The sequence below is a fragment of the Pelecanus crispus genome, chromosome 6 (genome assembly GCF_030463565.1).
Source record: "Pelecanus crispus isolate bPelCri1 chromosome 6, bPelCri1.pri, whole genome shotgun sequence".
NCBI classification, from domain to species: Eukaryota; Metazoa; Chordata; class Aves; order Pelecaniformes; family Pelecanidae; genus Pelecanus; species Pelecanus crispus.
Window position 1 is genome coordinate 1,339,110 of NC_134648.1, and position 25,179 is coordinate 1,364,288.

General features: G+C 38.6%; 1 protein-coding gene across 1 annotated transcript; it reads right to left on the bottom strand.

Annotated features, from left to right (window-relative positions):
* Window positions 1-947: 947 nt before the first annotated feature.
* Window positions 948-25,179, bottom strand: BUB1B (BUB1 mitotic checkpoint serine/threonine kinase B). The gene is made up of 23 exons (XM_075712878.1): window positions 25,037-25,179; window positions 23,464-23,523; window positions 23,053-23,197; window positions 21,966-22,162; window positions 21,685-21,863; window positions 21,373-21,566; window positions 19,321-19,415; window positions 16,897-17,123; window positions 16,497-16,609; window positions 15,691-15,788; window positions 15,356-15,408; window positions 14,787-14,897; window positions 14,456-14,540; window positions 13,974-14,076; window positions 12,608-12,897; window positions 11,476-11,666; window positions 9,266-9,412; window positions 8,975-9,087; window positions 8,526-8,687; window positions 7,664-7,806; window positions 5,917-6,088; window positions 5,423-5,529; window positions 948-1,137 (listed from the first exon to the last, which is right to left on the bottom strand). Exons 1-23 carry the CDS (start codon window positions 25,177-25,179, stop codon window positions 948-950), a joined length of 3,318 nt encoding a protein of 1,105 aa, XP_075568993.1.

Sequence of the window (25,179 nt, forward strand, 5' to 3'; positions counted from 1 at the left end):
ACTTTCATACATGGGAGAAGCTGTGAGGAAGTAAATCCCGAGTCTGAGATGTTCCTCTACACTGAAGGTACATAGCATCTTGGTTCTGGGTCGTGTAAATCCTGTTCTCTAGAATAAAATGAAGCCTTTGTATTGCTTTCAATAATACAGTGCATAAAAGGTTAACATAAATATCTATCCACAAAAACACCCACAAAACCTGCAAACACTTCAGCACATATGGCAAGTTTAGACTTCAGTGAGATTTCTGTAAGATGCTCAATCCAGTCAGTAACTCTAGCCCTTGCAAAAGTAAATAAAACACTTGCGTTGAGAAGCAAAAATTGAAGTATGCATCTTTTTCACTCATGACTTCATCTACTTATGACAATCATCCACGAGAGCACATTCCAAGTAGAATCATTCAAGTTGTGTTCAAGTATCCGGGAAGTCCTGTGTGCTTATGAAAGCTGCCACCAAACAAGGAGCTTTTGTATCTAGCAGTCACAAACAATTCCCAGTCACGCAGAAGCACTCCAGCATGGATACTAAACCAAGTCTTTTGAAACCATCTGACAATAATATTTGACAGAGCTGCTATCAAAATACAACTTTATTGATGAAACACTGATTAAAAGACCAACTAAACATAGGACAAAGATGTTTCAGAGACTGCAGTGTGAACTAGGTATTAAACACATTTTTAAAGGAGCTATACAAAAAGGGGAGGGGGAAATTATGACAACCAATTTTCTCCGGCAAACTGCTCAGACACAGACTAGTCCATGTAGCAGGCTTAGGAGGTTATCTATGCACTGATGCAATACCAACATTCTTTAGCAAGTCCCGTGTGAAGTATTGCAGAAACAGCTACAATCACTGTTCATGCTTACATTTGAAAAAAATAAATAAAAAGTTAACAACAAATTCCTGTCTATAATACAAAAATGTATTAGTCCTCTATGAAATCACAGGAAGTTCTCCAAGAGGAAAGTTTCTCCCAGTGCAGCTAAGGATTCACAAAGACGTTCTTGGAAACAGCTGTCAAACATGTCACTTATTTCCTCTCTTAACTCCCTCAGCAGAGGCACTGTGGACTTACCATCTGCATTCAGAATTCTCCCAAAAAATTTACTCCAGAAATCACTGTCAACAGTCCTAAAACAAACAGAGCAGTTTTCAGTGAAACAGTATGCATACACAACATGTCTGTCAAGACTTCCATTTGTAGGCAGCGCTAAATGCCCTGGGAAAACCAAGTCTGAAATAATAATATCACTCACATGAGTTAATATAAAGGAAAACTAGGAATGTATTGTTAAGTTTACACATGTGGGCCCCTTTCTCCAGTAGGCTTCTGGATAGTAACTAGCCAGGCTGTTTCACAGGTCTATCAAAAACACTGTTTTTACAGTTGCCTCTTCTAGCGTACCTGACTACTATCACCATTCACATTCAGCCACGGCACTTTTAAATTAAAGGAGTTATCAAGAGCATTCTTTGAACCAACAAAGCTGGCATATTCCTTTCATGAATAAGGGGTAGAGGTAAATCTTATTCCACCATTTGCAAGTTAAGTTCACAGGTCAATAGTAAAGGAAAGCTGCAAGAGAAATTTAAAAAAAAAAAAGTGGTTTGCAGCCATTTTTACTTTCTTTTTTCCCCTGCCTTCCAACTGCCAGAGTTCTCATATAGATAACATTTCAAAGACAATAGTAATAAATCACCTCTCTCATAGATAACCTTTTTGTTCATGTTGTGTGGGTATAACCAACTCATTAAAGGCTCAGAAAACTGCTATCAGAGCTAACCCTTTGTTCTTCAGTCTTGCACTGAAGTCCATAGACCGCCCTGCTTCTGACTACTGAAGCACTTTTCTCCCTTAAGCTAGGAGTTACATTGGCTTTTGAACAAATTATCTGCCTCTGCTTTATGTGACTCACAGAACAGCAGCAGTCAGTCTCAGAAGGAATTTGGCCTGTACTAGTACTAGTAACTACACTAGTAACTCCTACATTTTCTAAAATAATGAAGTCATACAGAACCTAACAAAAAAAAAAAAAAGCAAGACTTGAGGCCATTTCATTCATGGACTTAGACAAGTAAGAGACATAGCAGAGGAGGTTACATGTTGGTAAGGACGTCTGAGGAGTTACGATTGACAAAAATAGTCCTAAAAATTCAAACATAGGTTCTATATACTAGCTCACATAAGCCTGCGCAGATGAAGTTTCCTAAAATAGTATAGTGAAAATAGAAAAACTAAAACCACTCCTGGAAGTGAAAAAAATCTCCAAATCTATTCTTTAATAATGGTAACATGCTAAAACCCCCTCCCCTGAAAAACAGGTTGGCAACCTTATAGCAATGCTCAAAGATGGAAAAAAAAAAATACTTGATCAGAATTCACATTCTGCCTTTCCAGAAGTCTTTACCACAACATTGACTTAAGTGCTTTGCATTCAGTCAGCTTTTAAGTGGGTTCTGCTTTATTGAGTGCCATTGGCCTTAGAAGAACAATTTTGTGCTTTGCCTTGCAGTTCCCCACTGCTTTGGTATTTTGTTGAACTGGTAGTAAAATTAGTGGCTCTACCAGTCATTCTGCTATCTTTAAGTTTGTTTAATACTTAGAAATAATTAAGTCCTTTTTTAAAAGCTTTCCTAAGATAAAGAGGTCATGGTTGTTGCATTTAACACCAGTCAGCCTTCTAATAAGAAGCCTTCTTTTTCTTTTCTATTTCTCTTTCTATTTCTTACTGCCTAAGCTCTCAGAACATTCTTTGAGGAAAGTTATCCTGTCAATACAGCCCTCAGAAAAAAAAACCACCCCAAAACCAAACCACAAACCACCCACCCTCAGAACAACCTCCACCAAAACCAACCCCCAAAGGAAAAAAAAAAAAAAACAAAACAAAACACCCAACCACTTTCCAAGTCACTTATAGAACTTTTCGCAGAAAGGACAGAAGTAACATGATCTTTACAAATGAAAAGTAGAATTACTAAAAGCAACAGGAAAAAGAATCCTGTGTCTTCATGGGTGTTGCAGCTGTCATTGCCATGCATGCCTGCATTCAAAGAATAAAGCACAAGATTAATATCCATCAGCTGGCTCTTCTCACAGGGAAGTGCTTAATTGTGCAGCCACTTCTGGTGGATGAAGATTCCCTGCAGCAGTAAACTTGCTTGTCAGAGATTACTTGAGAATTTAGTGAAAGCTTAAAATTGATTGGAGGAAATGTCATCAATTAATAAGAGCCAGCCACACTAAAAGGTCTATGTGTGAATGAAGGGAAAAAAAACACCACCACACCAAACCACATTCCGTGCAGATTCCTTATTCCCGCATAATGGAATGCCCCGTTTACACTGTTGATAAAAGACTTCAGTATAACATGTAACTAAAGCACCTATACAAACATTTCTTGGAATTTGTGATGTTGAAAAACAAGTATAAAAGATGAATATTAAGTCTATAACACTTTCAGAAGCAAAAGTAGAAGACAGAACGGAAAATGGAAATTCCTTATTTGTACTCCCAACTTCAAAGCAAAGTTATAAACTGATGCACCCAGGCAAGCGACGAGCCATTACAGCCTGGCTCCAGTGACACAGAGCTCGTGCCCAGGCTTTCCCTTCTCCCCCCTTAGGCTCCTCTAGCCCTTCACAGGTCTCACTCCCCTTCTACCCAAGTCTCCCTCCAAGTTCTACCTCTACCCAGAATCCTACTTCTTTCTATCCAGCTTCCCCAGCTGTGACTGAAATTCCTTTCCAATTGACCCCTCTCCTCCAAACTCCCCATAAGAGCCAGCCCTATCCTTCCAAACTCAGACTTACTCTACCTGCTACTCCACTCCTCCTGCTCCAGTTATCCAGACAGTTATTACCATTTTTCTCATACCTGCATCCTGATCAGGTCCCAAACACCCTGTTCCTACCTTCTCAACTCAGGCCTTGTGTGGCTTCATCTGCAGTAGCTCAATTTAATCTCTTGCAGAATTTTTAAAAAGTAGTCAATAATAAAAAATGAAATAAAAAAAGGCAACACTTATCAGAAATCTGTCCCTCTATCCCAGCAGAATACTATTAAAAACAGATCATGTTCTGATAGAAATTAATATACAGGAGTCCTATTTTTCAGAGCAGGTCAGACTTACTTAGCTCAAAGACATGTAAATGTTAGAATATCTGTCAGTAGAGAGAAAAAGCCAGTCTCCATCAATGATTTAGTTACATTTTTTTAATTACTTTTAGTATTTCTGAAGCAAAGGCAGTATAAGATAGGTATTTACTGCCAACCTATACATCATTGATATTCATCTCTTCAGAGAACAATCACCCTTGGTGATTTTGTTCTTCACAGCCTAGTCCTGTAAGCTGATCCTCTGAAGAAAAACCAAAAGCTACGGGTACAGTATGGCATGCAGAGCGAGTACTCAGCAGAAGCCTCCTATAGCCTTGTAACTACTGGTATCAGTCTATAACAATATAGACAAAACGGATATATGCCAAGCAAAGAAAAATGCATTTTTCCCCTGTATGCAGCTTAAGATGATGAATTTTTTTTCCAAAGGTTGAATACAACAAACTAGGAGGTGTAAGTAATGCAGGTTGCTAGGGAACTGGACAACTCCCAGACTGGTAGTAGGCTTTCTTAAAGCAATGGTCATAGTATCTCCACACAGCGAGTGTAGCTAATATACCACAATCTTGGTGCAGATACCTGTCAAGTAATTTCTGTCATGAGCAGAGCACTCTGGAAAATCCTTATGAAATGCTAAGGTGTAAAATTCTGCAGGATGTGACTAAAAAAAGTAAACAAGTGTTTACTCTAAGAACAAAGGGTAGATGAAAGCAGAGTGGTCTTATAGCCAAAACATGTGGCTAAAGGAGAGCAGGAAAAATGAATACCCGAGGACAAACATCAGTTTCCAAAAAGAAGCTGCTTGCAGATACATCTTAAATTATCATTTTAAATTATTTTCCTTCTTGTGCATGTATACTGTTTCTGCAACTGTTACAGACAGAACCCTGGCATCAGTGTCTTAGTAGCCCTTCAATAGAGCCTAGAATGCAAAAGGCAGAAAACACAAATAATCTTCATTTCTAAAGCAACATGCTCATGTAATTTTTTTCCTCACCACCCACCCACTTATAAACTTCTCCAAGCTTGGTCTATCAAGTAAAAAGAGAAGCTAAAGCAATCTGGTCCAAAAGGATAGAAAAAGCAAAAGTCATCTTAACTGGACTGTTAGGCTGATATTGAGCTTAAAATGAAGAAGTCTAGTAGCTTCAAAACTGAAGTCCCCACAGAACAAATACTTTTGGCAACAACAGCGCTGAGTTCTGTGTACTGAACGTTGAAGATAGTGCCATTGTAGAGAAAATGAAGGAAGTTAGAAGTCTGTTCTTTCCCAGCAGCCTCCTCTGCAAAAGGACTTACTTTGACACATTTTGGCTGATTTTCCAGATGGAATTCTCTTGATAGACCTGGATGTGATCACCAGACAGCATCAAATGTACTATATCTGCAATGCCAACCAAGTCTACCTGCAATCACAACAAACATCAGAAAGTTCAACTTCTGTCAATTTCTGCAGTCCACTACAGTTTGCTACTGTTGGTGCTTTTACACATTTAAGTCTGAATTGGTCTTTGCATCGGAATCTTCAGAGACCTGCTAAACAAGGAAGCTTCAAAAAGTAAAAATTCGGGTCTTACTGGAGGTTCCTAAATAAATACAGTAGGTCACAGGCACTCAGCAGCACTGCTAGTCCCTTCACTTTATGCCAGAGATTTAATCAGATGAAAAATTCTCTTTATTCAGTATTTATTGATCAGACCTTTCCACGGAGTTTGCAAAATATAGCTTAAGAAAATAGAGATTTTGTAAAGGAAACACAGAAACTAAGATGTCCTGCTAAATAGATAACTCACCTGATAAGGAAGAGAACTTTTTGCCAGAAGCTGTTGTCCATGAGGGGTCTGAGATATTGGAAAGCTGTTGGGCAAACTTACTCGAGGCTGTAATCTCAAATCCAAACTGTGAGAGAAATCCACTATCTTCAGAGCTCTTGTCATCTCATCATTAGCAAATGGATCACAGATCCTGAGCAGAGGAAGCAAATGAAGCACAAGACAATCCAACAAACTTTTTTCTTCTTTTAAATTAAAATCAACAGCATATAAAAGGTGTCTTAGCTATGTCAATGCTCCCCTCTGATGGTTACCTTAAGAACTACTGCTGAAAGGGCTACCCCTGGATAGGGAACCAGCTGGCAGCCTGAAGCTTAGAGATGATACTGGTATCCCAGAGTAAGCAATGGGAAACACTAAAGGGTTAAGGATGATGCTGTTTTGATATTTGTCACAGTTATCTGAAACACAGTTGGTGGGATGGAAAAATAGCATAAAGTTTAGTGCCTCTCCCTCTCCTTCAAGATCGTAGAACTCTTCATACAAGAAAGAATTAAGCTTCATACTACTTTAAAAAAAAATCTTCCCTAGTCTACACAGTAGGGAGGACAAGCAGAAAGGGCAGTTCGGAATACCTGTATAGGTGACGGTGTACTGCCAAGCCAACAATGCGAACAGATCACACTTCTCACTACTAGTCTTCTTACACACTTGTATGCTATGAGCATGTCTTGTAATTGATACTATGCACTTGTCCTAGGATAGTTTCTGCTATCTTAAAACCACCCCACCATTATCCTCACTTTTTGGCAGTTTAGTTTGGTTTGCGTTTGCTACAGAGAAATCCAGCAGGAGATAAAGTCCATCAAGCCACTGTTAGATCAGTGACTTTCAAAATGGGATGTGTGCACTCTAAGGGATGTGCAAGACAATCCATTGGGGTGTGTGAAGAAAATATTAGAACATGTATGTAATTGACAAATAAATAAATTCTATAAATAAAATATTTTAAAATATATTGGGGGTACATGTATTAGGTGACTACAGGTTCAAAAGGCATTTAAAAATATATTGGGGGTACATGTATTAGGTGACTACAGGTTCAAAAGGCATTTAAAGTTAGTAGCCATTTTTAACATATCAGCGAAGACTAAGGACAGCCTCAGTGAATTTCTTCTAATGGAATTATATCTGAATCATTAGACATTCCAAAGTTACTATCTTCCCACACTTAATTCACAAATCACATTTCAAGGGATATGTGACTTTGTTAACATAATATGGGAAAGAACTTAAAGAAGAAAACCAGATCTGTGCATCAAGTTACAAGCCAGACTGCAGTGGAAGCTAAGCTATCTCTTTAAGAGAGTGTCTGGATATTCCAGTCGCACCTGCCCTTTGTCTTCTAATTTCCTGTTTTTCAGATACGTAGAACCAGAAGGCAAGTTATTTACCGATATCCAGTTAGCTGTCCAGTACATTGGTCAAGTAGAAACTTGGTAACACAGGCAATAGCAAAAATGTTTTGTTTAGTATAAGTTTTACACATCATTGTATACTATTTCTATAGAAATAAACAAAATAAATGTTTATTCCTAAACAAAGTGTTCTCACTATTTTCAGAATACACTGTAGCCTAGAAAAAAAATCCCACCACCTGGACTGCAATATCAGTACCCCAACTAAAGAGGAGAAATTACAAAAGCACAAGAGCTGTAGCTGAAACCGAGTATCATATATCCTCCCATATCCATACAAAGGGACAAACCTGTCTCCCAGAAAGAACACCTCTGGACTCAGATCTCCGTGGACAATCTCTGCTTTGTGGAGCTTCTCTACCACACCCAGAAGATTATAAACAACCAGTAGGACAACTTCCTCCGTGATGGACTTACGGCCACGAATAACATCCTGAAAACAGGGAATAAACACGTATCTATATGCCATTCTACCTGAAATTAAGTGAAATATTTATAGCTCACCTTTTTTTTCCCCTTACTCATCTGTACAGAGATAACAGTCCTACCCTAAATTCAGTATAATCAGATTTTGCCCATGATCAGCCCAGCCAAAATTAAAAGAAGCATGAGCTCTTAGGAGACACTATTATTCAGAAGCGGACAAAAGTTCAGGAGGAGGAATTGAACTGAAGACTGAAATCACTATTTCATTTGTATCCTATTTATATGCAGCCATTCAAAATGCACTTACAAGACTTTATTTAAAATGTAAATCCTTCAGCAGGACACTAAAGGCTATGACCTTCCTATAGCAGTCTGGAACTCATTGAAAGATGTCAAGTTAAACACGAGTTTTAGGTGCAAACCTTGTGGAATAACATGTGGTTCTTGGCTCAGGTCATTTATCACTCATGAATAAAGTGTGAAAAATTGTTCCGGTTTGTCTCCAAGAAGCACATGATCTATGAATGAGACACCAGCTCTAACTAAGGCTATAATAGACAGTCCTAATTTGTATATAGATAAAACAAAAACCAGAGGACCTAGATTGCAGGATTAAACATGTGATGCTGTCTTCAGCAATGAGCCTAATGACAAACAAAACTCACTACTGTTACCTATACAAGAGATCATGTCTTCTACAACTGTACTTTGTTTATCTGTACTGACCCCAAGCGTGAAGCGGTTTATATCCCTGTGCAAAATAGCACAGCCATCTTGATACAAGTAACAGCTGCAATTCTCACTGAAGCTTTGGTCAAAGTCAGTATTCAAACGCTCCTGTAACTGAAGTGTGATATAAAAATCCCAAGGCACAGGCTGAGAATACACCTACAAGAAGGTACATAAGAAGAACATTTATTTTTGGAATAAAGCAAAAATTGCTTATCTTCATATTCTTCTCATCCTCTTTTTTTTCCCTCCCCACTTTACCAAGGAAGACATTTTCCACAGTCAGAAAGTTTCAATCTATATCAACAATTAGAAAGAGGACTTGAAGTAGCAAACTTCATGCACGGAATTCAGAAATTAAGACCAAACTTACTACATTTTACTTTACATTGGCTGAGAAGATTTTAACATTTCACACTTCTTGTATAATAACCATCATGTGTTACCTTGATTGCAAATCCCTTTGCATCCAGCTGGGGAAAGTTAGATGGAATGGCAAAAAGCATCTTGTATTCTTCATTGGTCCAATATTCCCATTTGATACAGTAAGTCTCATTTCCTGTTATGGAAGTTTACATTGATGAGCTGTCACAGCAAATATACGTACCCAGGCTGTGCAAGTTATTTCCCATCTACACCACATAAAACTAGTGAATATGGAGTGAATATGAAGCATATTTCAAACGAATCAGAACATAAATAGATCCCTTGCACTGTAGAGTGTCTGGCATACCTACCTAGCTCAACATCTTTCTCAAACTCCATGACAGGCAGAGCACCAGTCTCCAAATGAAAATCTGGAGCAGCAGTCAGTAATTCTGGCATAGGATCTAAAAGCTTTTTACGCTGTTCAGCACTCCACAAGGACTGAGTTACATCATCACCTAGGAAGAGAAGTAATAGAAACAGATGACATGACTAGGTGTTGAGTCTCTGTGACTTGATTATACCTGTCAAGAAAAAGTAACCTGGATACTGGAAGCTTTCTATCTGCTTACTGATTTATTGCATCACCTTTCAGCAAGTCAATTAATCTGTTTCCAATAGGGTCTTGTTCTGTGAAATGAACACAACAGTCGTCTTTGAAACTACCTTACAGACTATCTCATCATGAGGTCTCAGTGATTCTACTGTAGCGTCATGTAAAACGCATCTTTCACAAGAGACGAAGCTCGGAATTAGATTAGGTACATCTGCTCAGCCACAGCAGAATTCAAACTCGTTTTACAAATTAGCACTCCTTTTTTAAATCTATGTCCAGAGTAAGCGATCAGTTTGTGATTTTTAAATGAAGGGTTTTACTGAAATTCACTCCTTTTCTTACATAAAACCCCTGCTGTATTCAAAGGAAAACAGAGTTGGCCTCCAACTCTGCTGCTTACTGCAATATTAAGAATTTAAGGGCTTTTACCTCCTGGAAGACACATAAGGTAATTACACATAGGTCTGGGTTTATTTTCCTGCATAATAGGACAGAGAAAAATAATCCAATAGATGAGTTCAGCTATACAAAGCCAAGGTAGCCTGAAAAGTGTTGATCTCAAATGATCAGAGTAAAACACAGCAGAACTAGATGGCTTCTACTGACTTCCACAGTACAAAGGTAAGAATTACAGTATCATTACCATTATATTTATTTGAAAAGCATTGCAGTAAGATATTGCTCAGGAAGTAATTCTGTGAAAGTAGATCCAGAAAACATTGTAGGTTGAAGGCTAAACAGGTCTTCCAATATTTTACCATCACAAACCTATGAAATTTACTGGCATATTTTACAGGAATAAACAGACAGACATCTGAAGTAATTTTTCTGCTCTATGCAGCATTACGGGGTCCTCAGTAGAATTACTACGTCCAGGTTGAGAACTGCAATTCAAGGGAGATGTGCAGAAAGCAAGAAAAAAAAAAAAGCAACAGGAATGATCAAAAGTTTAAGAAAGAACCATTAAGACATCTGAACAAATGCCTTCTTTTTCTGAAAAGAATCTGTAGAGATTCTTCATCTTGCTCTAAAGATTAGTCCATATGATTAAAAAATTAGTGTTAAGATCTATCCAAAATATTTCAGCTATTTCAGTGACAACACTCTTCTAATTGTATTTTCATTCCAGGTCCCAAGCATGCTTCATAATAAAATAGCCTGCAGACACACAATAACATATTCTTCTCTACAGTAGATATGCTGAGAATTTTCAGATGTACAATTCTAATTAAAATATGATAAACTGAAATCAAAGGAGTTAGAGCCAGTTAAACACCTTGAAAACCATCATTCAACACAAACCTAATTCTACAGGCCAGATTTTGAAGGCTTTTTGTGACCATTCCTGTTCTAACTGTAATATAAAGACTTATAACAAAGAGAAACAAAGGCCTTTGGCTAGAAGAAAAAAGAATAGAAATTAACTATTTAAGTACCAATACTGTTTTCCTTCAATAGGAAAAAGGAGGATACTGTGAAGCAGCACAATTTCCAGTAAAGTTAAGAGTGCAAATTTAAAACCAACATTATGCAAGTTTCACTAGATTTCAAATTCATATTTACCTTTTTCAGCCTGCCACTTATCAGCACATCAGCAGAACACACAGTATGATTACAGAGAGAAAAAAAAATCAAGGCAAAACAAAGCTGTCTTAGAAGTTCTCACTACCATCCAGTCCAAATATTTCATTTCAGAATTTGGCCTCATTACTCCTACACACTCCCTGCTTTAATACCTTAAATAACTTCTCCATCATCTTAATATTTACATCTTTTGGATGCTGACAAGCATGCTATACTCTATACCTCACTCCTAACTTCTGACAAGGGAGACAAGTTTAGTCACAAGTCAAAGTAACAGGAAATACACAGAAAGCAGAGTAGAATATAGGAAGTACGGGAAAGGCGCCATAGTTTAGTGACAGCTGCAAGTTATTTGTTGTGAAACTCAGTTTAAGTACTAACCAGTAATATTTGCACTGATACATCCAGAATCGGTAGCCATTTCAGCAGGCAGGCTCTGAGCAAGTTCCAGTTTCTCAGGGATATGCAGGTATTTAATAGTAGATATTTGTGTAACAGAGGAAAGAGAAGATCCCGAGGAGACAGAACCACCTGATGAGCGGGTATCTTCCAGGCTTGCTTCCATGATGGGGCTGTAAATAAAGTCATCAACTATTCAGACTTCCACAAGATAAGACTGTCTAGATAATGCCAGCCTAGTGACTACGGAAGGATACTGTGCTCTCCCAGACTTCTGTATGTTAAAGAAGTCCTTTCCCATCCTTAATGGAAAGCCAATAATTATGTCAGAGCTTCATTTCCGCTTCAATGATTGTTTATACTCAGAATCTTAGTCTACAGATTCATTGTATCTTCTCTTCCATTAAATATGAGTGCTACAACAGAAGACGTACTGAACGTTTGTAACTCCCTTAACTACCAAAATTCAGACCTATGGTGCTTTTAAAGCAGTGGCGGGTTGGGTGGGAAATAACTCTTGCTCTTCCTTCCTAATTATAATCAGCATGGTTTCCCAGGGAACTGGCCAAGTAAAGAAACACCTTCAGCATGGTATACATGTTTGCATACTAACAGCTAGCAAATCAAACTCGGTTCTAAATTAAGAAGACACCATATAACAGATGCTTTTTTCTTTACAATGGTAAGAAACAGGAGGTTGTTTGCCCAGTTTTTTTCTTCTTTCTAGCTTTTCTCCTCTGTAGAAGAAGTCTAAGCCATAATCACCAGATGCATTTTATACACTAAAGTAACTACAGAAGCATAAGAGTATAAAAGGAACTGATGATTCTACTTTTAAGCTCTGGTTACAAAGACAGAATGAGTTTATTAATTTCTTTGCAAGTTATTTGGTAGAAAAAGCATGGAGGTTAAGTCCCTCAGCAGTAATGCTGAAAAGCCAAGTGGGCTTGCTATTACCTCTTAAATCTGCTCACAGCAAAAGGGACCCTGAGCTAGAGAAATGGCTGTCTTTAGTATATTCTGGTCTCTTCAGAAAATTGTTTCTTCAAAGTAAATCCACAACCAATGAAAGACACCCAGGAAAAGGGGCTTACGATGCTTTGCTGTTAATTACCTCAGTTTATTTACACAAAGAGCTTCATTGTACGCTCCCTCACAAACCAGCGTTTCCTGATTCAGAGGTGCACTCTTAGGTTCTGGACAGTCTTCCTTCAGGACACTCTGTGAAAAAGCAGGAGCTGGGACTCTCTGAGCTACCACCACCCCATGAAAGGGCGTTGAGGCCAGATGGGCAGCCCTAACAAAGTCACACGTGTCTTCTGGGTTGGCACAAAGGGTTTTGTTCTTATAGGAGCCTGTCACAATTGCATCTTCAGTCAAAGGTTCAATTCCATTCAGCTCATCCTGAAAAAAAAGTAGGAAGAGACAAGTGAAAAGCCTGTACATTTTATGTCAAATTTTCTTTCAATTTACTTAGAAGCTGAACATCTTTCTCTCCCCTTTCTTCCACCCCACCACCTTCCATTCCAGTATGAATCCGACACTCAGTCTTCATGTACTCTACTTATATCGCTCATTCAAATTGAGTAATTGAACCCTAACTGTAATATAGTTGTGTATTTTTTTTCCAACTAGAAAGGGTAGCTTTGTTGCCCCTTAGAGTGCTGTAGACCTGCCACAAACTGTTAGAGACTACTTAGTATCTACCATCCCAGAAGTACATTTCAGTTCAGGCATAAGCACATTAAAGTGTTTACTAAAATGTCAGGCATTGAAGACACGTAGAACATGTAAAGCAGATCTATGCAGTTATCCAGACTGACTCTAGACCCAAAAATCAGCATGATGCTTACCATACTTAACCCTGATAAGTATTTCGTATTGTAGCTGTACATAAAATCCATCTCAGCTCAGAATAAAACCCTCTCACTCAACCAGCCAAAAGGCCTATTGCGGCATGCAATAACTAAGTCCCTTGGTGAGACAGCAACTACCACCTCTACTGAAAACTTTACGAACATCTGCAAAACTGCCACAAAGAAACAAGGTACAAAGGTTTAAGGGAGTCAAGCTTATGGCACTTTGGGTGAGGAACACAGGAGCCAATATGCTTGTTTGGATGCATGGCAAGAGAGTGGATGGAACAGGAGGCAGTGTTTAAGAGTGCCACTCTTCATCACACAAACTTCTTAAAGTTTCAGTGTGAGTAACCCTTGCCACTAATCAGTTGCTCAAAGTTTGGCAGACTCCCTACCATCATCTCCATATTGGCCACCTTAAAGCCTAGTAAAAACATGAAATTTCCAGTGTAATCTTAACATCACTCAATTCAAGTACTGCCATGCCAGACAAAAGTTTAGGAATCCTTGCTTATCACACATCATGTCAGTCCAGCCAGCCTCACTCAGTTCAACAGTAGGACATTCTATGTTGGTTTCTCCTTGACAGGAAATCTGCTATGGGGTAAACTGTTTCCTTACACAGGCTTCTGGTGGTAAGTTTTCCTTTGCAGTTAGAGAATCTGAAGGTTTACGAACAGCAAGAGGGCGCCGGGCACTTTTCTGTGTATGATCTGCAGAACAACTAAAATAAAGTTACATTCATTAACTATTTATTACAGTAGCTTCTGACCTCCAACAGAGATTCCTCTCAAAAGTTTAAGTCTACTGAGAATTTCAATCTACCACTTTCTACTACAGAACTACCAGTAAACTGCAATATATACAGCTCTCCAGAATGAAGAAAGTTTATATAGCAGCTTAAATAGTTCTAGATTGAGGAGGAACAACAGGAGAGTATTGCCCATTAAGTAATGAAACAAAACAAAAAATACAAATATAAACAAAACAAAAACCTACCCCACATCCATACAAGAAGCAGGACTGTATTTCAGCTGCTACAGAAAGTGGTTTGATACTTCAGTTTTCCCTCCCTCTGAAATCTAGGTCTTGAATAATCCTACCTTATATTCTGATTTGCCGAAGTAGAGGATTCATCAAATATGGAGAAAAACGTAGCAGGATCCGGTGGGCGAAGGAGACCTACATCTGTAAAGAAAAACCAAGAGGCTCTATTATAGCAACATTTTTTTTCCACAACAGTGTATCCAATGCTACTTAAAAGATTTAATACACAGCCTTAAAAATACCAGTCCTAGCAGGAAGTCACAGAACAGACATTTAAAGAAACCTATTAAAAAGAGGCTTGGTTTTGCCATGTTAATGAACCACACTTTTACCACCATACTGTGTTAGCTAGCTTGCTCTTTTCAGAATATACTTCAGCATTTGTACCTTTTTTCCCAAGGCTGGCTTCATCCCTCTGTTCTTCCTGCTCATCCTCTGAGTCTAAAAACACATTTCCCCTTTGTGTATCTGGGCATACATCAACAGTCTGGAAAACCTCTGTCAACAGTAACAGTAATCAATTTGGGTCAAAAGTAAATTTCTTCAGCACGCACCCTTCCCAACAACAAAACTGAATATATAATTTCTGATTGTATTCCTCTACCAAATCCTCTGAGGAAAAAGAATGACTTAAGGTAGTACCAATCTCAGTGTTAAACTCTTAGAAATTTTACTAAGACTGCATATATGAAAGTGTAAAGAAAGCTCTTCAGCTATTAAAAGAAAAAAGCTCTTCTGCTTGAAAGTCCTTTCAAATAAGGACAGTTTTCAGACCTCAGATGCTCGGTCTTTGCAGAATATGGTTAAGGGCACTCAACACGAGCATGTTCTCATTTTCATTCTTCTAATCCACCTAGACTTTTGTTTTTAGTTTGTTGCAGTCTTGCTATTCATATAAAAGAGCACTTCCCTTCAACACGGCCTTCGCCTTAATGATAAGAAATTTTAATACTTACTGTCAGGACAAGATGGTTTTTGTTGTTGAGTATCTTCAGAAACCTGGGGTTCGCTGTGAAAAAGATACAAACTTCTTTCTTACATTTTATGCACCTTCACAAAACATAAGTAAACTTTGTAAAAAAGGCAAGCCCAGCTGACATACGCTACTTGTAAGAAGATCCCTCAGACAAATAATTGAAATTATATAAAGACAGATTACAGATCCTGGTTAAAGGCTGATGCCTAGGGGTATATTCCATTCTGCGTGCGGAAACAGGCTATCCGTTAGTGATCCATGTTACTCGTAACTAATTATCCCCACAAATTCTCTCATTTCTGGCAAAGACATTACCTTTGCAACTGAGGCTGTTTCTCCCCACCTTTTGTTGCACTGGAAAAAGTCAGTCCTTGGAGTCCCAAAGGTGGGGAAGCTTCCGTTATCTCTGTTGGCTGTAGAAACAAAACATATTTTGGTTCTACAGTGATGGAATCACAAGCCATGCAACAAGGTTCCAAGAACATTGTGATAATCCTGTGCAGGTCATTAGAACCCTGATGGATTAATAATTGTCTTTAGCCAGTTTTATTTGTACTTAGTTTACTTGCATGAAAAAAGTCCATTCTTATTGCTTAGTATAGTTAAAATGCGTAATTTTACTCTCTGCAGCCATATATAACTTTCATAGGCGAATTCAGTTATACTGCAACTATTGAAGACACATGTAAGCAGTAACACAGCTTACATCAAATTCACAACACTTCATATTTCATTATTTAAAATATTTACTACTAAGGCATTGTTTTGGGGAAAGAGGGGGAAAGGAGGCAGGGAGAGAGAGAACATACTTATTAGCCCAACTGATGAAGCTGGGAAAAGGAAAAGCTTTAAAATAATTAACTTTTACTTGTTATTTGCAACCTATAAGAAAACTGGGATATAGTGGAAGGGTATGGCTTGGGGACAAGTGGGAAAGAAGAAAAGAAATATTTCTCTGAGCATTACTGGGTGATGTATGTGTACAATGGACTGAAGCATCCTTTCAAAAAAAGTTTTAAAAGTGTTAGCCAAAGAGAAACATATTAGATATTGTTTCTCCTTTGGTACTTTTACTTGAAATAGTAGCTATTTTTAAAAGAACAGTTAAACGAGGACAGTACCTGTTCACGTGGTTGTTGCTGCTTGTCATCTTCTTTCTTCTTTAATTTCTTCTCCAGCTCCTCAATTTTCCTTTGTATTTCTTCCTTCTTCTGTGCTATGGCCTGCATCTCCTCTAAGGAAGAAAAGCTTTTAAGGCACAATGCATATTTCACATGCAATCTGTGGCTAAAGCCTAAATTCCTTTCAGAGGGGCTAAAACCCCTGGTCTTCTTTCCCTGTTTCACGCATAAACTGTCAGATATGTTACTTTCTCTATACCTCAGAGCAGTTAAATAACCATTCCAGCAGAAAGAGAAAAGCAGCTGCAATAACAGACAGCTCTATGCTGGTAAAAAGTAAGTATAATTTTATGATTCCAGCTCAGAAAGCCTTATGTCATCATCCCATTTCAAAGCATACCTTCGGTTTTCTTTTTTGCTTTCTTTCTGTAGATTTCAGCTCGGATCTCTTCCAAAGAGAATTCTTCGACTCCAGCATAAACTTTATCTTTACAGTACATCACCACCTCTTTCTTTTCTTGAGTATCCTGCTGATGATTTTGCACTCGCTGTAGTGGATCCTCCTCTTTCTCAGGTTTGCGAGCACTTAAAACACGGTTTATGCTGGGTTCAATTTTGCAGGGAGTCCTGAAAAAATGTGCAGTTATTACTTCAATTATACATACTTCATGGTAATATAGAAAAGCAAGCATAGGAGAGAAAATAGCTAATTTCAGAATCTAGCTGTAGAACAGTCTAAAGACATTCTGTTCTGTTGAAAGAAAAACCAAACAAGAAAAATGGAATGATAGCACATAAAAGGCAAGCATACCAACTCAGAATTGTGTAATGAAAAAAAAAAACCCAAACCACCGCAAAGTGTTAATAAGGCCCAGTCAAGAGCAAATGAAATTCTTAGGATACTCTGAATTGCTGTGCATTCTGGAGCCAGATCTAGGTTTACTTTAGCTCCACTGATCTGTGTGACCACACAGGTGACAAGTCCCTAATCATCCTACAAAAGGAGGAAAAAAAAAGAAAAAAAATCAGCAGGACTTAAAAATGGAAGATCTTGGACTAGATTAAGAGTGGCATTTTAGATTCAATAAAAAAGGGAAAATTTAAGATGCAATAAGAGGGGAGTTTGCTCAAGGAGAATGTTTTGCTTGTTGAGTGACAGAAATGAAGTGCCCCATTACAAAAAAAAAAAAAAACCACCAACATCCAAACAAACAAACAAATCACTGTACAGTGAGAGGAGTCTGTAGCAGCCAATTTAACTTGAAAGTGCTTTCTGAAAGTGCTACATGCTAATTTCAGGAGAGGGGAACCAGAATTTGTGCAGTTTTACAGATACCAGTAACCCTGATGACTCCAGCAATTATCTGTACCGCAATAAAACATGATCTGAACAACTGACCTTGAAACATATGCATTAACTGTGGTCTGGGTAAATAGTTAGTTCAAAAGAAAACACAGTGCACAGTTCCAAGACATCTGTTTTGTTTTGCATGTGAATGGACTCACAACCCTAAGACCATCTGGGAGATTATGAGGCAAGCAGGTGTTCCTAATGGTTGGGTTTTTTTTTTTTAAACTTTTATTTGTGGGCATGGGGGCTTATTACCAAGATTACTACAGGGTCCTTCTACCCAAATCTCTGGATGACAACTGATTGCATCACGTTTACACAATTTCAATGCAACACTTCCAGACTTGATTTGGTTGACAGCCATGGCATCATGAGGAAATGGACTCAAAAGCAGAAAAAAAAAAAATCTGCTTTTAAACTTTCGACGACATAGTCTAAAACTACGTACAAACTCTCTGCTCAAGTTGCTTACAGCTAATTTGGCATGATGTTCAGTTCCCCCCCATTCCTTCCTTTTCTCTGGTATAAAAAGATGCTGCCTTCTGTAAATGAGTCTTCAGCTGAGACACCAGCATGTCAAGAGATTTAGTTCTATGGCATCACTGACTTTCAGGAGCAAGAAATAGTCTTACAGCTTAGACAGAAACTTAATTTTTTACATATTCTTAAACTAAATTATGTCGTCTTTGGCGAGAGCTATTCTGCAGTCCACGTGCAACATACAAAACCCACAGCAAAACCCGATGCTGTTAGCCACCTTTCAGCATTCTTTGATTATACACAATTCAGAGCCAAGGAAGCTGTCTGTAATATCAAACATTCTTTTCCACTTGTCTCTTAGGAAGAGCTTATGTGTTCTATGGCCATCATCAGCCACAGAAAAAGAAAGGCAAGCCGTTTGCAAAATAAGGCATTTTCCTCTTCTCTAACAAAACAGAGCAACCCCATCTCCTGGGATTTATCAGCATTTCTGTGAGCACAGTAGAAGCAGAAAGGTAATTTCAGGCAAAACAGCATACTCCTTGATAACCTAAGCAACACTGTTGTCATGGAAACTTTGATAGCTTGTTTCAGAATAAAACTCCAGATAGAACGAGCACAGAGTTCCCAAAATAGAGGAAAACAGCAATAAGCCTGTCTCAATTTGTGGCTGCTTTCATAGCAAAGAGCATCCTAAGAGGTAACTCTGGTTTTGTGTAAACACATCAAGTTACACTATTAAACTAATTAGCATATATAAATATGATATAGTCTCCCACATAATGAGCAGCAATAGTCAAATACTTCCCATGTCCTTATGCAGCCTCCACTGAAGCCTCTGCCATCAAGCTAAAGTCCTAAGAGCTTCCAGGTTGACAGAGTTTTAAATTCTTGCAGGTCTGGAGGTTTGACTACTTGACAAAATGAGTCAGAATCTAACGAAACAGGTTTGATAATTTCAAACGCAATCCCCATTTCAGACTGAACACTCACATGACTTGTTGCTGAGCTGACTCTTCCACATACGGGGTGAAACTGGGCAGTGGGTAGGGCACTTCTGTACCAGAATTTGCACTGCTGCGAGGACGCTGAGGAAGGAAAAGTCAATGTTAACAGCTTAAAGAGTCATGTTTAGACTCTACATTCCTCTCTACTCTGAATCTCCCTTTTCCCAAGCGTTTGGCTCGTTTGTAGTTTTTGTTATTTAAAAAAAAATTAAAACTGATAGTCTTGGAAAAGTCTAATTCCATTCCGATTCATAGAGCTATGGACAATCAGCTGAGCACTAGCACGTAAAAAAGGAAGACACACTCCTCCTGCGTGTCCTCATGAGTACCTAGTTTCTGTCATTGAGGGAATGCTGGTCAAGCTGGGTATGCCAGTTGCTCCTCTTGTTTGTTTTCCAGAAACACTATAGTCCTCATTTTTCAGCTGAGACTGTCCCAATTCTATGATAGTATTCCTTCTGCTGTCTACCAAGAACCTCCAGGCTTCTCAGTTTTCCTCTCAGAGGCCATTCCAGCACCACAAAAATTCCTTAACTGCTTGTGGGGTCCATTATTTAAGAGAAGACAGATAGAAATTAGCCCGACAACACACTAGTCTCATGTGCCTATTTGAAATTGCTTTAGACTCTTAAGCAGAGAGTTACATGGCAGGGATATTTCACAAACTGACTTCTCTTTTCCACCATTTTTCAAATTGTTTACTTCGCCATCTTCAGACCGGCAATAAAAGAGAAGCCGCTTCCCTCTGTGCAGCTTTTAATGTCTCAAAGCATTCACAAAAGGTTATTCTTTCAGTATAATACAAGCCAGAATGAGCACCACGCTTTAGTGAAGAGGAATTAAACATCCTCAACTCTTCTGCTGCTTGCAGATTTTTTTTTTTTTTTTAAATTAAGTCTAACAAATTTCATTACAGGGGGAACAGAGAGAACTCTAAGGACATGCATTGAAAGAATACAAAGGTATTTGGGGACCAGAATGAACATGTTAAGCAGTCCAAAGCAAGGCAACTGATAAAAGCAGTTTTACATTAATAATTCTTCCTCCTCATTCTTCTCAGCTAAATTAAACCTATGATTTACTGAACTTTTCCATTCACTTATTCAAATTGCTTTGTATCTGATAGTAATTATTCCTGGAGTTTCCATGAATTTCATTTGCTTCCCTCTCCTCATCCTAGTTTTTGTTTCTAAGCTTCGCTTATGATGACTTCTATATTGAGAAGTCTAAAATATTTTTATCGTCCAATTACTTTCTATTCTTCCCCTCTAATCTACAAAGAATAGGGGAACACTGGGGGTTATCTAAGGACCTATGAAACAAACTTGATTTCATAGGATTAATTTCCTTCAGATAATGTCTTGGATCATTTCTGTAGAACAGCTTAAACACCTGTAGAACAGCTGTTTGTTTTCACATCTCCAGCACTAGTTTAAACCATTGGAACCTGCCTTCTGTCATCCTACTGTCAAGATAAATATTCAATTGATACAGTAGTTCTTCAATTCTTTTGATCTCCACTCTTCTGTTTTCCTTACAAGCACTTCAAAACAGACTTGCAGAACGCTGTAAATGCCTTATTTTCATAAGAAGACAGGCAACAAATTCTTCCTTCAAGTTGTATTGTATGACATCAATTTAACTCTTGCTCTTCTTTCTTACAGAATTAACTAATGCCTGGCTTCTCTCCCTTTCTTTGGCTAGTGTTTTCCCCTCTTATATTCCTTTTCTGCCCTCCAAACAGTTTGGCAGGCCACCTCTGCCAATTTTTCTGGTTAGCAAGAATTAGAATTTCTTGATTTAAGAACTCTAGAGAGTTTTTTTTAAACTTATTCCAGCAAGATCAGCTTGCTAAACTTCAATAGGTTACGCACAGCCAGATACTCTTTAGGAAGAAGCTAGGAAGATCCATAGTTACAAGTAGACACAAACCCCAGGCAAGAGAAAAAGAGTATGACCTTTGTCTCGGGGTTCAGAAGAAGTCATCAGCTTACACACACCTTCCCCTTTTTCGCCTGTCCATTTTGAGACTCCTTACCCTGCCAAAGTTCCAAGGTCCTGCGCTTAGTTCATTCTCCTTGGCCCTCGGAGCTGGAGGTGCTGTCCATGGCTGGGGTGTAAGTATGGGAACCTCAGGTCCAGAAGCTGAATTTTCATCAAACACAGCGAAACCCGGATTATTTGAAAGCTGCTGAGAAGTTAGAGTCTGGAAGCTTCTGTTTTGATTCGTGGCTATAAGCAAAAAGATTTATGCAAATCAGCCTTTACCTATCACACTCAAGTGCAAATTCCACGACAAAAAGATGTAACTCTTCCAATAACAATATGTGGTTTCAGCAACTGAATGTACCTTTAAGTGCATCTCCTACACGACTAATTGGGGCTCTCACTTTTTTCTTCCCCCTGCCTTTCAGATCTGCCAATGAGCTTCTCTGAGGTTCTGCAGGTCCCAGAAGACCCGTATCTTTTTCATCAGGAGCTTCCTCAAGCCCCAGTAGTGTCTGCCGAGATACACGTGTCTGAAACTGCCTGAGAAGAAAACATCAGAGAAGTCAGCATAAACTTCACTGTACCAGGTATGCACTGAAGCACGTAAGACTACTCTAATCTTCCCTTCAGCTGGAAGCTTACCTGTGATGGGACTGGAGCTTGTCCAAAGGCTCAGCCTTGCGCTGAAGACCTTCCTGGAATATCAGATCTGCTTTCTTAAAACTTCCTCTAGCCTCAAGTACTTCTGCCCAAGTGATGTAGAGTAGTGCCAGTGTTGTGCCAATTTCCTGGCTATGTAGATAACTGTACAGATCCAAGGGCTCGTTACAACAATCTCCCTGAAACAAACAAATTGTTTCAGTAATTGTGTTGGACTACAAAGGATTCCAAGTTGATGCCTCCATTTTGATGCCTCCTGCAAGACCCCACATCAATACAAGTCTTACAGAAGCAGCTGTAAAGCCAGGACATGTAATTGTATCATGTCACAGTGCATGAGATAAAGAAATGGAATTCAGTAGGAGAATAACAATAAGAAAGACCTCCAAGTGCATGTATGTATTTGTCAATATTATTACCAATCCCTTAATTCTAGCCTACATATTCGAAGTCAGTAGCTTCTTAGATTTTTTTTTTATCCAAGATAATTCAATGATTGAACTTTGTCATATTAGTATTCCTGAGAATAATTATTTTATCTTTATCTAAAGTACAACATATTTCTTATCAGTTTCAGAACTGGTAAGCCAGGTCAGGAAGCTAAACCTGGAGAAAAGCTGCTTTAAGAAGAACAACAACAAAAACTATAGCAATGGAGAGACAGGGCAAGACCAGAACACATTCAGCTTAGTTTTGCTTAAACATAGGATGTGGATACAAGTCAGTTAGAAGTTAAAATAACTGGTAGGACAGATATAACACCCAAAATGTGTCTTTAGGTCACTTCCTTTTCTCCTTAAATAAATAATCAAGACAAAACTTATGGAGTTTGTAGCTGTCCAAACTTTATGATCCTAAAAACAGTCTAAAGATCCTATTGAAAATGAGAAGTGGAATTCAGGAGTAGGCAACATGTTTGCACAGAGATACTTCAAGTATTGCACTAGTTGTACAACATATTCTTTAACTCTATTGTTACAAAAAAAAAAAAATCAGCTTAACTGTGTGCAAACGACATGACAAGTAACAAGAAAAAGCAGCACCCAAGACATATTCACAAAATACTCACAAACTTGAGCCAGATATTAAGATAGCGGGGATCTTTGTAGTATCGCTGCTGTTCATTGAGTGCTTTCACTGCCCTTTCCAATATTGCTGCGAGATTACTCTCCTTTCCACCCTGGGGGAAGGTTTGCTCTGTCCACTTGATGTACCTAGAGATGGAATATATTCATAGGAAGTCAGTTCTGAATGAGATACAAGGCTTCTGTTTCTGTACAACATAAGGAGATTTAGAAAAAAAAAAAAATCAGGCATAGTATTGAAAGACAACATATCAGTCAAAAAAAACCCCACCCCTGTTGTTATAGAATTTCTTTTTTTAATGAATTTCTTATAAATTAGAATCTTTTTTTCCCCCAAGCTTTTACAAGAGTATCTGACCTTTCTATTCTTTTTTCTGAAATAAAAGGAAACTTACCGGTCCCAGACATCCAGTGGATCATCTCCAGAGTAAAATCGGATTTCTGATTCAAACTCCCTAAAAAAAAATTATCCACCCAATAAATACATGTGTATAACTGTAAAGATGTTTTCTATGCTGTAAACTAAGACCTTCGCTCTCACTCATACCATTTTGTAGGTCTATAGAAAAAGAAAAAAGGATAGGTTTGCTTATATTTAGACTTGAGCTTTTACTGAGACCAGAAGAAAATAAGCTTTTGTACTCTTCTTCAAAATTAAAGCACTGGGAAATGTATCATTATTTAACAAGAACAGATACACATCTTTCCAAAGGATATTTCCAAGAATTTCTATTACCCTAAAGCTTACATGGTCTCCCTTGACAGAATGCTTGTTCTGTTATGAAGAGCTATGAGCAGACATATATTGTGAAGTTAATTTTTGCATGAAACGTCCCTTATTTAAGTATAGGAGGAGATTGGTACACACAAAGGATGATGGAAAAGCCTGATGATCAGACAACTACAGAACTGCCCCAGAGAGCACGGTGAAGACACATCTATGTGGTCACACATCATCCATCCTTACAACATGATGACTTCACCTTCAGGCAGCACATCAAGAAGGCGAAACACCTTGCAGCTTGAGTTAGACAATAACATTATTAGCTTGTGTTTAGCCATGGCTGTGACTTGGTCCTGTAGAGCTCCCCAGGGAGTCCCTTGTTCTTGGAAGGCTCTGCTCAGCCGTAACACCTCACAAACATAATGAGTCAAGTTGGACAAACACCCTTGCAGATCCCAGTACAATAACAATTCTATGGCTTTCCATGAAAAAAATCCAGATCCAGCTGATAAGCACTGGGTCATTAAGTACTGGGCAGGTGTTCATAGGCCCTACTGACTTCACATGATGTCACCCAGATAGTTCAGCGTGACAAGCACCAGTGCTTCCAAATTCAGACAGCACAGACACAATACGCAGACTCCTCACCAAGTCAACTTGGCCTTCACAGGGCATGCAAATTCGCGGATCAGACAATAGAAATATAACTGAATAGGTCTGGGACACAAAATGCCCCTTGAAGTCAAACAGTTGTATCTGGAAGACTGTATGCAAGACAGACCAAACCCAGGCTGACTTTGCCCACTCAGGTGTCTTTGCAATCCAGAGAAGACATATGAAGATACCTGTATTGTGCCGACATTACAATAGTAGGAAGAATTTCTCTCCTGAGAAATACCCTGTTTCAGTAGATTATTGTAGGAAAGACAAAAAAGCTCTCCTCTTCATAACCTATATGTATTTTTCTTAATAAGTACATTTAAAAGCACAACTGAATCTCCCTAGTGTTTGCTGTTTAAACGCTCCATTGCAAATCTAAAATTAGTAGTCTATACTGTACAGCACACACAGCAAGTAGTCCTAAATAGCTGGACTGTGATAGTAGCATAGACATCAGTTACTAAGCTTCTGATCTTTTGTGCTTTGTTTAATGTTCATGAGATCAGTACAGTTAACTAAGACATAGAAAAAATGATAAAGCGGCAGGAAGATAAAGGGAAAGAAGGCGTCAAAGCATCTCTCACTGTTTTTTGAGCTGAACAGCAGTGTGGATGGAAGTCTCCTGCTGAGCCAGTGCTTCCTGCAAGGTGGACATGACACGGCCCTGCCGGAGGGGCTGCACATTCTCTTTGCTCAGCTCCCACTCATCGTTGCAGTCCTGTGACAT